This window comes from Protopterus annectens, chromosome 2.part1 (assembly GCF_019279795.1).
Source record: "Protopterus annectens isolate FY-2018-M chromosome 2.part1, PAN1.0, whole genome shotgun sequence".
Taxonomy (NCBI): domain Eukaryota; kingdom Metazoa; phylum Chordata; order Ceratodontiformes; family Protopteridae; genus Protopterus; species Protopterus annectens.
The window spans coordinates 92,494,889-92,512,272 of NC_056729.1; the positions used below are offsets into that span (position 1 = coordinate 92,494,889).

At 40.9% G+C, this 17,384-nt stretch overlaps 1 protein-coding gene across 4 annotated transcripts in view; it reads right to left on the minus strand.

Moving 5' to 3' along the window:
- Positions 1-558: 558 nt before the first annotated feature.
- Positions 559-17,384, minus strand: part of FBXW7 (F-box and WD repeat domain containing 7) — a 1,850,919-nt gene continuing 1,834,093 nt past the window's right edge. For all 4 annotated transcript variants that reach the window (XM_044062041.1, XM_044062042.1, XM_044062043.1 and 1 more), the window contains 2 exons: positions 7,002-7,212; positions 559-2,420 (listed from right to left, as the gene is read on the minus strand). In XM_044062041.1, the coding sequence (XP_043917976.1) occupies positions 2,152-2,420; positions 7,002-7,212 (480 nt within the window). In that variant the 3' untranslated portion in view covers positions 559-2,151. The remainder of the gene's footprint in view (positions 2,421-7,001; positions 7,213-17,384) is intronic.

Consider the following 17,384-nt stretch of genomic DNA (forward strand, 5'->3'; position numbering starts at 1 on the left):
AGACTTGTTGATGCTTTTGAGTTTATTAATCTGACTGAACTAGAGATAGTTCATACAGTGAAAATTGCCAATACAATGTTTGTTTTCACCAAAAAAATGAGAAGCTGCGAGTTGAAGCTAAAAAAAATAATTCATATGATAAAAAACTCAAAACCAAAATGAAAGAGACCTATTCAAATGTAAAGAGTTGACATATTAAAGGTGACTTTTTAAAATAAAAACAAGAAATAAGCACATATTCTGACAGTCTTTCAATTTAACAAAAACAGATGATAATATTGTTGGCACTTTGACAATAATGTTTCTGATCAAATGTTCCAGCGACTGCAACATGCTTTCACTATAAAGCCATACAGTGAAAAGCAGGCTGCTCTTGATATTTAAGAATGCAAGAAATACGAATGGCCACAGCACACAATGTAGAAGCAAGTAAACAAACAAGTAGCAGCTCTGTGGTATAAAAAAAAAAAAAAAAAAAAAAAAAAAAAAAAAAAAGTGTATCATGGTCCAGTGCTCATATTAACATTCCCAAAGAAGAAAGTAAGAGCCACACTAAAATGAAAAAACAACACATTTTATTGCACTTAAGTTATAAGAAAATAAAATTTCTAAGTGGATCAAACTCAAGATACACAATCCCTTTAAATGTCATTTTTCCTCCCTCGTATCAGGTTGTTACATAACTGGAAAGAAAGAAAAAACACCTGGAATCTGATTTTTTTTTAAAAACCAGACTATAAATTAACAAAACAGGAAAAAGAGAGAAAACAAGGATGCTTAATACAGTGTTCAACCACTTTCACAGTTTGGCTTTGAGTTGTGGCTCTTGGTGAATGAGGTTTTATTATTTCTGAGAATTAGTTTTTTTCATGAAAAACTGTAACCTGGGATACTTTCACTGCAAAAAGCCGCACAGGTTTTTGCTGTCAGTAGCTCACTGCAATAATAAAACTGTAACAGCTGTTTACTTCAATACTGTTACAACTAAGACTGACCAGCAACTACATCTTCCCATTTTTTTTTCTATTTTTGTCAGTTTTTATATGCACTTTCATTCCATTCACCACAGCTCTCACAAAAAATGAAACATTTTCCCCACAGAACAGGCTGCGAGAGCTTTGTCCATAGGAATGTGTTTTCATTTTGCCCAGAAACAAGACAATAAGCTTTGTGCACACTGTCAATCTCTTACCTGTATGCAAACTCACTCTTCTACTGTGTTTAGACCTTACTACTTTCCAAGCCTCTTAGAGGCACAGCTACCTCAAGTTTCATTGGCAAAAATATTTTTCTTCATCACATCCACACTAGAGCAAATATGGAATTTTGCCTGGGACTAAAACGTCACAGCAGTTTAAAAAAAATCTTTTAGCAGCATAAATAGGTTTGGCCACTGGGAATACAGTACAGGGATGGGACAACATTCTCTGACCTGGAGACCCATATTTCAGCACCAGAACTTAGGGTTGACCCAGCCTAGAGAAGTCATGCTCACAAAACCATGGCAGTCTACCACTCTGTCCCCCCTTCACCCGCACAAAATGTGTAACATATTGAAGCAACAAAAAGAGAACACATTAATACTGTGAATGACTGATGTTGGCAATGTTAGGCATGGAAAACAAAAATGTGTGATAATAGTATACAAAACTAAAATTCACAGTAAGCCTTCCTAACATTTCAAGACTAGGAAGAAACAAAAATAAAAACAAAATTACTGAAGCAGATAATTCTCCTGGTTTGAAAATCAAACCAAACATTCATGGGCTGATGCTAAACAGCTCACTTTGCTTAGAAAGAGCATTTTATTTATTATTACTTGTATTTTACAGCAGATTTACTGCTGATGAGCTGTGCAATAGCAGGTACAATTATAAACTGCACCTAGCTTGATCTGATAAAGCCTTTTTGTGTCGTAAAATTGCCCATGTCAAAAGGGCAGCTTGTCGAGACACAGCATGCGTTGCTCACAGCTGCATCATTCCTCTGTGCCCCTTTCTTCAGGATCCATGGAACTTGGCTTCTTCCACCATGTGAACCACTGCCCCATGCCAACTTCCTGTACCACCAAGGCCAAGCAGGCGGGGGAAGGAAAGGGGAGGGTGAAGGGAAGTACATCATCTTTACAAGTATGGAGAGACTGCTTGCCTTTCACTTCATATCTACATCGAAGTCCAGCACCAACAGTTTTGTCTCTTCAGTCCCATTCCTGCTTCCCACGGCACAGACCAATTTTGTATTTGATGCTCTGATCCGCCACACAACTCCTCCACTTCCCCCACTTTCTAACGTCACAAGATTACGGATAAACTCGCCTGTTTTCAGGTCCCATAATTTAACAGTTCCATCATCTGAACTAGTTACTACAAAGTTCTTGTTGAACTGTAAACACGTTACAGCACTCTGATGTTTGTTGGGGCCTGCAATGGAAAAAAAAAAAAAAAAGAACAACAAGAGTTTTCAGTTTTAAGCCAGTTCATTTTAAGTAAACCTACAATTACTTGGTCAACAGTAACCTGACTAAAATATGTAATTCAGCATTAAATAAGGTAGCACTGACATCCATATGCAGTTTCTCATCTTCGCTCCCTCCTCCCTCTCCAAAACTATTGAAATACAAAGCACACATAAGGGCCAAAACAAAAGAAAGGTTACTGTAGTTTTTTTTCAAAAAACAAATTGAAAATAACGCATTTCACGCACACAGTTTTGAAATCTAACTGGTTTATGAAATCATTGTTACTTGCAGACCCAATACTACATGACCTCAGAAGAAATTACCATGAGTATACTTTCATTTACATTAGATAAACTAGTGAATGTAAAACATGGATTTGAGGACTTCTGCAATACTCTACAGAAATATAAGCAGCTTCAGAAACAGTCTTAGGTGTTGTATACAAATGAGTCAATTATACAGATAAAATTAATGAGGAATGCACAGTTTATGACTATCCTACTAATAACTTTGGATGTTCCCCAAAAGGATTGGTGCTGCAGTACAATTCGTTACTTATGGAGATTAAACACAGTTGGGCATCAGTCCTTCAGACCATGCTTCTAGAGTATTCAGGCATTTCCAGAGCCAACATAGTCTCCCTCTTTACATTGATGGCATCAAAATGCCACTTGGATATAACAGGGAGACGAGCAGCTTACACCCATTCTAGACTTTTTATGGGGGGGGGGGGGGGGGGCAAGACATCCAGAGTCTTCCACAGTCAAACATGCACAAGAATCCTAAGTGCCCAAAGCAAAAAGCACAGTAGGTGACAAGAATAATACGTTGTCAAAGAAGATTATGCCATCTCCCAGCTAGTCAGTACTATTTCTCTACCAAGTTTCTAACCCACGTGGAAGCAGTGCAGAAAGTCCCTATTGCAGCAGTGATGGCCTTGTTTGAAACCTCTATGGTTATACAAGTGTACCATGCTCACCGTAAGGATCACTACTAAAGCACAATTCACTATACAAGAGTAGAGTACTGAAACAGTTTGCTACTCAGAGGCAGCCTAGCCATGGACAGGGTAGGAGGTTAGAACATACCTTGATACCTCCCCCTCCTGTGTTGTACATCCACACTGTGTAGTGCACTAAAAGATACTGTTACATGTATACAGGAAGCAGCAGCAGTGACACACACTTGTTTTTATGGAATGTAGTACTTTCCATCATGTTCACCAATCCATTTTCCTCCCCTGCTTCCTGCAATCCCTCCAGTTCCCTTTGTCCATACTGCTCTGTCCCAGAAAGGTGTCCTTTTCTCTCATCTTTTTTTTTTTTGCTCCAGCCTCTCCCTGATTGTCAAACTTCCTTCTCAGTTACTTTTCATTGACCTATATGTTTCTTGTGGGCCAAGTGTGCACACAATGGTGCTGTCATAGATGCAAAATACAGGAGATTTTACTTTATACTCTGCAGTTTCCTGCATGCACAGTGATGCCTCTGGAACTGATGTCCCTCTCTTTCCACCCAGAGATGGGGAGTCTCAGCCCCTCCATTCTTTTCTCTTCCCAAAGTTGGCTCCGCCAGGACTGGGAAAGTTAACTGACTTGGGGTTGTCTGGTTCATAATTAAGGTCAGTCATATCTCCATGCCACATATTTAACGCCAGAGAAGAACCACTGTTTAGTAGCATAATTGTGTCTGTACCTTGGGCAGGAAAGAAAAAGCCAAAGATGAAATGAGCAATTCTGACCAGTCACATTCTCAGGAAGTGTCTGGATTCTTAGCCAAGTAAGACTCTGGAAAATGTAACTGTGGTTGCCCCCCTCTCAACAAAACGAGTCATTATAGTACCATACTCACATTTGCTTATATACTTCCTCGTTCTTATGGCAGTACTGTCTGTTTAAAGTCCATCTTTCAAGTTTCATCCTGAATGCTTCTGTTCACCTCTGCAATTAGACTAAGAATATCCCCTAGACATTTTATCACAAGAGTCTCTGCATTAATATCTTGAGTAGATGTCGGACTTCTAGTGCTAATTTTCATCCCCTGGCTGTCACCATCAACAACAGTGGAAATGCTATTCGATTAGAGACCTGCAATTGTCTTGGACCCTACAGAAATTGTCCAGTTTCTTGGGGGTACCTCGAAGCCTCACTGACAAAGTGCTGTCAAGTATCTTCAAAGGCATGGATCACACATATGATGTTAACGTTAGCAGCATGCCTAGAAATTCTAGGGATCTGTGTTTTTTAGGGGGACTGAAAACTCAACATCCCCACAAAAATGTTGTCTCGAGAGATTTATATTCCCTCCAAAGATTATACATTTCAGTAGAGAAGGCATCCTCATCATCCATGTAGCAACCAGTAAGGAATAGTTTCATTTTTTTGCTGGAGATTGCAGAACCACATCTGAGGTAGAGGGCTTATAGATCTGGAAGGTTTAATCTGCTGCCAAGCTGCATGAATTTTTTGATGAATCTTCCACAGTCAGAAAAAATTGGGATTGGAACAGGCATTAGCTGAGTGGATACCTGAGGATCGCAAAGCCAGAAAGATATCTGTAGTTGTGGGAAATGACAAAATACCGTCAGCCACACACTTTTTTTTAGAATCCTCAAACAAGTTATCATGATGCCTCTGAGGAGCAAAAGGTTGTACCATTCTTGAACACTTAGCTGTACAGTTTCAGTTTTTATAATTGAATATTTACTTGTATCATTATGTTGTGTGTGATAACAACAAAGATGGTTAGGGAAAAAAGTTTTCAAAGACCAGTAACCATATGAGATGGCTGGGAACAAGCACTGGAGTATGGTGCAGTCATGGAAAGTAAAGAAGCCTGGTTTGTCTCTCCCTCCAAAGGTACTATCACAAGCAGGGAGTCAGACAGCAGCCACGTGTAGTAGGAAGACAAGTCTGGTCCTCACAGGGAAAAGCACCTTCAGGATTGTGCAGTCATCTAGCACTCATGCTTCCTTGTCTTTTTAAATATCACGTTTCCAAGCGTCTTTACTTTCATGAAACTACATCTCTCCTTAATGGACTTTGATTCTACCCTTGCTCATGGAAGCTGTTCAAGCTGGGGGACAGACAGACATACTATAGCCTAGCGTGAGAAAGAAGCTTATATTGCTCCAGGAAGGCCCTAATATTATGGATGTGACAGAGCAAGGTCTTCTCACTAAAAGTTTGCAAATGCTGACTTGAAGGTCCATATTAAAACAAAATAGGTACAGTAAAGTAGCATTCTCTTTGGGAATGTCTATCCCACAGGTACATCTGGTACTCAATCACCACTGCCATCAGGCAAACTGTTTAACACTATATGGCCTTATGCCACATGAAAAAATAATTTAAAAAAGTCTTAACAGCAAATAAATATACAATAATACACTGGAAACAATAAAAGGTGAAAATCAAAATGCTAGCGCTATGGTACTTAAGGTTCTCTGCAGCGCTTTAGAAAGGGCTTATTGCCTCAAAAAGCGTAGCTTCACTGTTTCACTAGATATAAAGAATAAATGAAGATGGTGTAGGCTGCTCTCCTACAACTGAGCACCAAGGCAATGTTCTTGGGAGGAGACCAGTTCAACTATGAGGATGCCAGACTGCTCTTACAAATCTGGCTGGAAGGACAGATGTTCCCCTTTGGCTAATCCCCATATATAACAAATTACACTTGCAGCAATTGTTTAGTTTTCACATTTAGGAAACTGATAAATTTCTTAGGGTAAATTTCAGAGAAATGAATAACAAATCTAAATAATGTGCCCCAACCTCCATAAACAATAGGCAAACCTCTAAAAAGAAGACAACTTATCTATACAAGTTTAGCAATTCCTTCTTTTTGTTCTGGTCACTTATAGGCCTTTTTGACATCAGACTTGCAACATTTATTCTTGGAGGCTCCAGATGCAACTATTAAAACAGCTTTACTGAGAAAATGTATGCTGATATTTCAGTTCAGCTTTGGAAAAAAATGTACTGGCTGCTAAAGGAACTGTTTCTTGACTCTCTCTCTCTCTCACATCACATCTTTTCAAATGCAGCCAGAAAGAAATTACCATCAGTGGTTACAGACCAAAACTATGATGATCATGACTAAATTATGAGTATCAGCTTTATTTGCTATGTAAGCCAAAAGGAGAAAACTCTGTTTAAGCTCCATCATTTATCTCAAGTCGTAATATGAAATACTCCCCTATGTGCTTCACAACACTTTTTTTTTTTTCATTTTCCATGATGATACCCAAAATATCAGTCTATACGTAACAGACATGGCATTAAACCAAATGTATTTCAACTGTTTATGAGGGGACCTTCTAAATGATTAGCTCCTGTTTTCTCTTCGTATAAAACAATTCAAGTAAAAAAAAAAAAAAAAAAAAAAAAAAAAAAACTTCTAACAAGGCAATGTATCTTTATTAAAGACATCACTGTGTACTCTATAAGGGCATTAGAATGCAAAAAAAGATATGTTCAGACTGTAAAACACCCTACTGCATGTTTCTTATCAGCAGAAAATAAACATGTTCCCATAAGACTCACCTTGTAAGGTCTGTAAACATTGCCCTGTCTTGATATCCCAGATTTTCACTGTGGAATCTGCATTTCCAGAAACAAGAATATTGTCCTTGAGTTCCATTCCACTTGTTAATGACTGGTGCCCTGTTAATGTGTGAATGCAGTTCCCAGTTTCCACATCCCAGACACGGATCGAAGTATCTAATGATCCACTTACTACATGGATGCCATCAAACTGTAAAGTAAATAAAAGACGAAAACAAAACATTAACAGACTATTTTCTCTTTTTCATTACTGTTAACACTTGAACACCGGAATGCTCACTTGTTTTAAAAAGAAACTGAAAAATTGTAATGGCCTGTTTCAAAAAACTCTAGAAATATGCACATAACAAGCAAAACAATGAACGATCTGCCTTGCAGTTCACCAAGATCTAAATCAAGAGTTCAAAAGGATGTGTCATGATGTTTAAAGATTATGCATTCACAGAATTTTATCACATGCAAGACACACTGAGGACACAAGCTTCACTTTTTGGGGTGAGTTGCCCAGAGCTAGAGTATGCTTATAGAAAATAAGGGCTTCAAACTTGAGTCCTGAGATGCCATTTTTCTTTTCCAGAGGTGTGCAAAGATGCTGTTTCTTTTCCATAAGTGTATGCAGATGCTGCTTTGTACAACTCTAGATATACATGTTATTTAAGTGAAATCCACCATCTTTTCTCCCAAAGCTGCCAATTTTAGGAAGGATTAGGAGTGGCAGAGGAAAATGTTGGGCCAAAGTCAGGGATGTCTGTGAACAATCAGACAGTTAAGAGGTGGAAGCAATAGAATTTATTTTTAAATGTAAATCTGTGCTGTGTCCCGTGCATTCAAAGACAGTACTAAATAAAGATCATGTGAACAAACGGTAGAGCAGGCTGAACTCCCTGCATGGTCACTCCAAACTTCTTATAGTCAAGGATCAGGGGCAAATCCAGAAATAAATCAGGAGCACTTTTAAAACATTAGTAATAACTTAAAAAATGGCAGGCTATCAATGTGAATGAACATGCCTTTAAGCAGGTGTACAGTGCAAATCTGCCTTCTTCTGAAGTAAAGGTGTACAGTACAAAGATGCCTATTTGTCTAAAAATCAATAGTCGGGGGGAATTAAGATGAACAAAGCAAAACATCTGAGTTAAGCTCAGGGACATTCCTTAGTAAAGTCAGGGACAGTTGATGTGGAGCTCTGTTTAAGTCATTTTAAAAACAAGAGTTCTTTTTATTCGTACATCTATGTTATGTATTTAGAACATGATAGCTTTTTTATTGCAAATCTATGCTGAATTAATGAGATATAGCTAGCACTGTATTTGGGACATAGATATCGGCTTTTTCCCCCTACTTCTGTGTAGTTAAGTCATTCTAGAGTGAAACAGCAGGGTGGCCATAACATTTGTGAAGATTTCATCTTTGCTTCAGTGTTGGTGAGCTGTCTTAATGTACTTAGATCTGTGCTGTAATAAAAGCTGTTTGCTTAAGTTGCAGGTAGTGCTGTGGCGGATAATGGTACCATACCTCTCGACCTGCTAGCACAAGAAATCTGGACAAATCTTAAAATAATGTGGAACAAAGACCCAATTAACAGAGACAGATTTTAAATATTGCTCTTATAAACTTAGAAAGTTTCCAGAATAATATGATTTGTGTTGGCATGCATTTCTTGATGGATATGATGCCTGAAACTCAAATGTATTTTATTGTTTAGTGACCTCAAAACTCCATGATCTGCCAGAAAGCCAACAAATTTTATGAGGAGCAGACCAAAAATGTGATTCAAAAATATGGATATTCTGCAAAAATCTGGACCGTTGAGAGGTATGAATGGTATGTATATTGCCATTCAGCTGCCTGCATCAGAATAATTCTGCAAACAAGCTATTTTTCCACCTGTTCTTCCCAATAAATCAACTTATGATTAATTTAAGAATAAAAGGCCGATGTGAAAAATGGAATGTGTGACCCATCCGAGAGATGAAATACACATTGTAGTACACAATCTAAAAACATCACATAAATACAGTAATGTTGGCCTAGGCAATTTGATCCATATAATGGGTGTTGTACTCTTAAACAGAGTACTAGTAAGATTGTTATAAAAGTCAAAGATTTAACTACAATCAATTTTCTTAGAAACATGGAATGCATTTCCAACACTGTATTTCAAGGGGGATACAAAAAGTATATAGAAGAAAAAACTAAATGTCAGTGCAAAGCAAGAACAGTGAGTTCAGATATGTCAAAAGACTATGAAAGATTTTACAGACAAGATTAGTATGTTAACATCATGTGGAAAAAAAACTGGCAAAATGTTAGCTTTAAAATACAACTGATTCCCAACCATCTCAACCCTCTTAGAACAAGAAATATGGACAAAGTCATATATAATGGGGTGACACAAGGCCACAAAATAAGGACAATTTTTAAATATTACTCATACTAACTTATCATACTAACTTAGAAAGTTGATAGAAGACTAGGTTTTGCATGACCATGAATTTTCTGAACGGTGTGAAGTCTGAAACTCAAATGTCTGTTATTTTCTGACTTCTATCCTCAATACGTTGGCAATAATTTGTAAGAAAAAAAAAAGTTATGTACTTATTCTAACATTCCATCTGTGTTGTCTATCTTCATTTATCCTTGGCAGATGGTTCTGGTTCTGATATCAAAACCGACTCGGTCATTACTACAGCTCGCACCAGCAAAAAACTCTCGAGCCACACCTCTACACACAATCCCTCTTACACAATTACCTCAGCTCGAGTTGGAACAGAAAGTACAGACAGTAGACAAGGAAGCCCAAATGGAAGCAATATCTACCATGCTTTAAAAAATAATTACTCGAGGATATATATAATCCGCTCCACCAAAAAAATCTTTAAAGGCCAGGGGATGGAGGGAGGGGAGTCGAGGATAAATGAAGACAGACAACACAGATGGAATGTTATGGTAAGTACACAAGTTCTTTATCTGACACTGTCAATCTTCATTTTATCCTTGACAGATGGGACAGAATCCCCAGCTACCTAAAATCTTAGGTGGACTCTCAGAAGAATATTCCTGAGCACCATCGAACTAAAGGATGCTCTTCCCCTAGAGATAAAGTCCAATTCGTAATGAGTAATAAAGGTATGGGGAGAAGCCCAAGTAGCTGCTGCACATTTATCATCCATCGAAGGTTTGGATTGGAAAACTGCCAAGCTGGCTACAGATCTTGTAGAATGGGCTTTCACGGACCTAGGCAAGGTTATTTTGTTCTTATCAGAGATAAATGAACTGCAGTCTTTCAGCCATTTAGCCAGAGTCACCTTGCTGACTGGCTTGCCCAACTTTGCACTGGAAAAGGAAACATAGTTGGACTGATTTTTTAATGTGTTTTGTTCTGAGAAGACAGAAACGTAACTGTCTGTGAATGTCTAGTAAATGTAAGGAATACTCACCTTTGTTGGAAAAGTTTGGAAAGAAAACTGGTAAATTAATTGCTTGATTAACAGTAGACTTTGAAACTACCTTGGGAAGAAAGGAGGGGTTTGTGTGTAAAGAGAGACCATCTTTGTGGAAAATCAGGTAAGGAGGTTTACATGACAAGGCCTAGATTTCTGAAATCCTTCTGGCAGAGGTTACAGCTACCAAAAAGAGCGTCTTCCAAAACAAAAACTTCAGATCACATTCCACAGAGGGTTCAAAGGGAGAATGTACTATGGCCAGTAACACCAAGTTTACATCCCAAAGTGGCGTCGGATCTTTGAAAAGGTGTTTCAACAAAAGTGTGCCTCTTAGGAATGATTTACAAAGTGTATAAGAGGCTAAAAACATTCTTCCAAACCATCGTGGAAATTGGAAATTGCAGCGAATTGTAATCTGACGGCACAAAGGGTAGCTACAGCATGGAAAAGAGGCCAAAAAGTCTAAAATTTGCTCTGTAGAAGCAGAAAACGGATTAATAGATTTTTCATGGGCCCAAATGGCAAATCTCTTCCATTTGCTAGAGTACAGTTTATGAGTGGAAGGTTTATGAGCCGATAAGAAGATGTGGCGTACTGGGGCAGAAATATTTAGATGCCTGGCAACTAATGGAAATGGAGAACCCACACAGTCAACTTGACTTTCAAAATGTCTGGATGAACAAGTCCGTCTGGATGGGACAAAAGGTCTGGAACTGGGTTCAGAATCCAGGGTTGCTGAATCAGATGAGGCCAAAGGAAGGGGAACCAAATATATTGGGGACAATGAGGATTACTGTGCTTTTCAACCAGCGTGTTTTCTGTAAGATTTCGGAATTAGTGGTATTGGGGGATAAATGTACAGGAGATGGGGGTAACTGTGGAGAACAGCATCTCTGGGTGACTTCCCCAGAGGGGAAACAGGGCAAAGTAATTGCTGCACTTGTTGTTTAAGGGGAGGCAAATAGATTGCAGCAAAGTCAACCCCATTGATTGAAGATCCTTTCTGCCACTTCTGGATTGAGAGACCACTCGTGAGGCTGGAGGCTACATCTGCTCAGTTTGTCTGCAATCACACTGGAACTCCCCGGAATGTGTATTGCTATTAGAAAGAGGTTGGAAGAGAATGCCCACTGCCACACTCGCAGGACTTCTCTACAAAGGGGATAAGACTTGGTTCCTCCCTGCTTGTTGATGTGTCAAACTACTGATATACTGCCTGTTTGAACTCCAAACTGTTCAATGAGGAACAGCTGTTTGAAAGGCCTACAACGCTAGAAGCACCTCTCTTAGCTCCAGGACACTGATGTGCAAGCTGGCCTCTAAGGGGAACCAAGTACCTTGGACAGTCTTCACCAGAAAATGCCCCCCCACCCCATCTGGGAGACATCTGTGGTCGCTACGGCAGTGGGCTCTGGAAGATCAAAGGTGCAACCATGGAGAATCTGTTCCGAATCCATCTTCCAAAGTAGATCCCTCTTGCAAACAACTGGTGATCAGAATTTGGTCTGACAAGGGCCGGCGAAGGATACACCACTGAGAAGATAGTAGGAGTGGAAATCCTTATGAGGTATTTGTTTCCCACAAGATAAACAGTTATTCACTTTCTCTGACATCGGCTGAGGCAAGAAAGAGTCCCCAACGGGGTACTTAGCTTTTTAGAAGTCTTCGAAGTAGTATTCGGTAGTAGTATTCTCTGGATCTGACCGACCGGCACTTGCGAACAGCTTCTGCTTCGGGCGCCACGCGGCAAGAAAGACCGAGGAAAATGGCGTCGGCTGATGCCTTTATACCCGAAAAACTGCAGCGATGATGTCGGGTGAAGTGCGACACCAGCCGAAGCCAGACCCAGACTTTGGAATCCGGCCGACCGAAGGGCTGCCTGACGACAGGACAACCCATTTGTAAGGAGTGCAGATGCATCCTTGAAGGACATCCTAGCTAGAGGTGCTAGATTACTGAGGCTGCCATCGACCCTAGGGTTTGAAAAAAGTACAGTTTTGTACCTACCATAAATGTAGATGTCCGAACTGGATAGCATCTGCAGTCATAACAAATGGGTTGTCCTGTCGTCAGGCAGCCCTTCGGTCGGCCGGATTCCAAAGTCTGGGTCCGGCTTCGGCTGATGTCGCACTTCACCCGACGTCATCTCTGCTTGTCTTCGGGTATAAAGGCATCAGCCGACGCCATTTTCCTCAGTGTTTCTTGCCCCAGATGCCAGTTGCCCTCTTGGAAGGCTAAATTTTGGATAAATGCCAATGTTTCCAAAAAGATAGAAGGCAAACACAAAAAATAAGCATGTATGTACATATATACAAACAAATACACCATAAGAGACTCCCCCCCCCAGCTAGCTATTTGGAAGGTAAATACCCTAGGAGTACCACAGAGGGGAAGGAGGGAGGGTAATCCTGACTGCAGATGCTATCCAGTTCGGACATCTACATTTATGGTAGGTACAAAACTGTACTATGTCCTTCATGGATGCATCTGCAGTCATAACAAATGGGTAGAATACCATAGCCAACTAGGGGAGGAGGAAGAAAAAATTATGGTGTGGTTAGGATCCCTTGCAGTACAGCAGTGGCAAACCCTGCTCGGGATCTAGAATACAGAGGTAAATTATAATGCTTGGCAAATGTATGCACGGAGGTCCAAGTAGCCGCCTCAATAATGTCCTTGGTTGCCACTCCTCGTAAGAAAGCTGTGGTAGTGGCTGTAGCCCTTGTAGAATGAGGCCTTATGTTCTGTGGAATTGGTTTTCCATGGTAGGAGTAACAGAATCTTATGCAATTTCCTATCCATTTGGAGACTGTCTGTTTGGAAATTGCTTTTCCTCCCCTTCCTGTTTCATAGGCTACAAAAAGCTGGTCAGTTTTTCTGTTACTTTTGGTTCTGTCCAGGTAGTAGCGTAGCTGTCTATGTACATCCAAGGTATGCAGCATTCTTTCCCCTCTGTTTTGTGGATTGGGGAAGAAGGTAGGTAGGTGGATTGCCTGGTTTAAAGACACTCTGGATACCACCTTAGGCATAAATGTAGGATTAGTTCTCATGGACACCCTATCTTGATGGAAGATTAGGAAGGGTTGTACTGCCATTAAGGCCTGTAGTTCAGAAACCCTCCTTGCTGAGGTAATTGCCAGTAGGAAAGCAGTTTTCCATGACAGGTGCTGTAGATCTGCTGTTGCTGCTGGTTCAAACGGAGGGAGTGTCAACTTTTCTAGCACAAAGTTCAAGTCCCATGCTGGTAATGGTGGTTTCCTAGGAGGTTTTACATTCTTGATCCCTCTGAGGAACTGCCTGAGTAGAGGATGTGAAAAGACAGGTGGATCAAAGCTGTATTCTGCTGAAATAGCTGATGCATGTATCTTGATGGAGGAATAGGACAGGCCTGTATGTAGAAGCTCTGCCAAATACTCCAGAATGTTAGCAATATCTATATTGACACATCTTTTCCTCTTTCAGCACTCCAAATGACAAACCTTTTCCATTTTCCTGCATAGTTCCTTCTTGTTGAAGGTCTGCGGGCTTCAAGGATAATGTCTTTAACCCTTTGGGAAAGATCTGGATTAGTTGCTGCTATGTGATGTTCCAGGCAGTCAGTTGCAAAGTTTTTAGGTTTGGATGCATGATGCTGTAGTTGTTCTGAGTTAACATCAAAGGCATCAGGGGTATTGACCACATTTTCTCCTGAGACATGCTCCTCAGCAATGGGTACCAGTGTTGTCTTGACCAGTTCGGAGCTATCAGGATTATCCTTGGACGTTCCTCTGATTTTCAGTAATACCTTGTGTATCAAGGGAAGAGGTGGAAATGCATATGCTGTCAGACCTTTCCAGCTGAAAGAGAGCGAATCCACCTTCCATGCAAGTGGGTGGAATGTCCTTGTGCAGAATTTTTTGAGCTGGTGATTGAGAGGGGAAGCGAACAGATCTATTTGTGGCATTCCCCATTTCTTTGTGATGGTCTTGAAGATGTCCGGGTGTAGCATCCATTCGTGAGCATCCGAGGTGGTTCTGCTTAACATGTCTGCTAGGGTGTTCTCTTTTCCCGGTACAAATATTGCCTGTAACTGGATGTTGTAGCTGAGTGCCAGATTCCAAAGGTCCAAAGTCATTCTGCATAGGGGGTATGAATGAGTGCCTCCCTGTTTGTTGATGTACCACATGACTGTGGTGTTGTCTGTCCTTATCATCAAATGGCCTTCTTTGAAGAATGGTCTGAATTTTTGGATTGCCAGTTTTACTGCCAGCATTTCTTTTTGGTTTATGTGCAGGTGCAGCTGGTCCTGAGTCCACAATCCTTGTACGCATTTGTCCAGCATGTGCGCCCCCCATCCTAGGTCTGAGGCGTCTGTTGTGATGGTTTGGCTTGTTCGAAAGTTGTGGAAGGGTAGGCCTGGGTTTGACTGGCATGCTTGAGCCCACCATAGGAATTCCTGTTTTAGGCATGGGATTAGTGGTATTTCTGCTTCTAGGCTGTGCCTGTGTTGAGACCATAAATTCTTTAGGTACCACTGTAGTTTTCTCATATGCAGTCTGGCATGTGGGACCAAGATTATGCATGATGCCATGAAGCCCAAGGCCTGCAGAACTTTTCTTGCTGTTAGTTTGTTCTGTTTTGTTAATGCCAAGAAGTAAAGAGGGAGTTCTTTTTGTTTTTCTGCAGTTAGGAATGCCATTTGTTTTACTGTGTCCAATTCCGCGCCCAAGAATGTTCTTGTTTGGGATGGTATCAGCCTTGACTTTTGTAAATTGACTGTGTATCCCAGGGCTTGTAGCAAGTAAACGACCCTTTGTAAATCTGTTGTCAGCTTGCTTTTGTTGTCCGCTTGTAGCAGGCAGTCGTCCAGGTATGGATAAATTTGGATTCCCTGTAGTCTGCAGTGAGCGATTACTGTGCCAGGCATTTTGTGAATACTCTGGGCGCAGTAGATAAGCCAAAGGGCAATGCTGAGAATTGATAATGCTCTGATCCTGCAAGAAATCTGAGGTATCTTCTGCAATTTGGTCGAATGGGGACGTGCAGGTATGCCTCCTTGAGATCTAGAGTTACCAGCCAACACTCCTTGCCCAGCATGGGAAGAAGTTGCTGTCGGGTCAGCATTTTGAATTTTGGGACAATGATATATGTGTTTAAGATGGACAGGTCGAGAATAGGTCTCCAACTTTTTTCTTTTCTTGGTACTAGGAAGAGTCTGGAATAGAATCCTTTGCCCTGTTCTGTTATTGGTACTCTTTCCACAGCTCTCATCTTTGTTAATTCCGTTATCTGCTGTAGAGCTTCTATTTTTGATTTGGAGGCAGGTTTGGCATTCCTCTTTTACTGGTAAGGTGTGGAAGTGGAACCGTAGCCTTGGTCTATGGTTTGCAAAATCCACTTGTCTTTTGTGATATAGTGCCAATTTTTGAAAATAAGGCTAACTTTCCGCCTAATGGTGCTGCTATTTGCTCCCTGGTAGGCGGAGTTAGAGCCAAGTCACTGTGATTGTCCTGTTGCAGTGGTAGTGGTTGTGTCTGTGCTTCTGTTATTACCTTGCCACTGTCGTCCTCTGTAGGCACCTCCTCTGGATTGATTTCTGCCTCTGGAGCGTCTATTCCTGCCCCTTTGGGATCTTGTGGAGTCAGGAAAGGACCAATTTTTGGCAGGCCAGTTCCTGCTAAACCTTGGGGGCTGAACCTGTAAGAAATATTTAACTGTTTGTACAGATTTTGCCTTTTCTTCCATTTTCTTCATTACCTGCTGGGCAGGTGTACCAAATAAACTGGCCTTATCCATAGGAGCATCTAATAGCTTAGCTTTAACATGATCCGGTAAGACCTGCTCTTTCAACCATGCATGTCTTCTTATCACTGTGCCAGTCATGGCTGATCTAAATGAAGCCTCCAGTGCATCATAGCCACATTTTAAGGAATGGTTACTAACCTGTTGTATGTTATTCACCATTTCTAATACATATTTCTTATCTATAGATTCATCAGAGGATACTTTTTTAGTTAACTGATCAAGCATAAACTCTTGGTATTGGATCATGTGAAACTGACAGTTTAAAGCTCTAGCTGAGAGAGTAGCAGAGGTGTAAACTTTTTTCCCCCATCTGTCCAAGGACCTGGATTCCCTTTCTGAAGGAATAGGGTTTTTTGCTGTGGTCGAGGCTACTGCCTTAGGCCCCTGGGAAATAGTTTCGGGGTCTGCCAGTGGGGCCTTGTATAGGTGGTGATGAGTGTCTGGAACCCTGTAAAATCTATCAGGTTTGGCAGGGGCTGGAGGTAAAGAATCAGGAGCAGTGCAGACATCATTAAATGCATCATCCACAACAGGCAAAACAGGAGGTATAGCTAAGGGCCTATGTTGTGGTAAATGCAGAAAAGTCCTAAGCCTTTTTCTTGAATCTGAGAAATCTTGTCCCTGCCATTGAAATTGTTCTCTCATGGCATGTAAGGTTTCCCCAAAGGAAAATTCCTCTGGTGGAGAGGCAGCTGGAATGGATTCTTCAGCATCGGAGTCTTCATAAGTAGAAAAAGGATCCTCTGGCTGTTCTGTAATGTCGGAGTCATCCGCAGAATCATCAGAGGACACTGGCTCGGGGCTCTGTCCTAGGTCTCTTTTCTGGGGCTGAGAGGCCCTGTCTGGGTGAGATTGGGATCCCCTAATTAAGGATATTAAATCTTCTGCCAGAGTAAGCATTTGTGAACTAGAAGTGCGCCTGTGTGAGGGAGGTTTAACAGGCACTGACTTAGCAGATTTGGCTGCTTTAGCCCTGGCAAAGGCCTTGATAGACATGGCTGCAGGGGGTCTAGCAGCACCACGTGCTGGGGTAGAAACATCCAAAGGGATGGTGTCTGATAACTCACTAGAAACCACAGTTGTAGGCAAAATTTCTGAGGCCGATTCAGGTAAGGTAGCAGGAGCCTCAGTA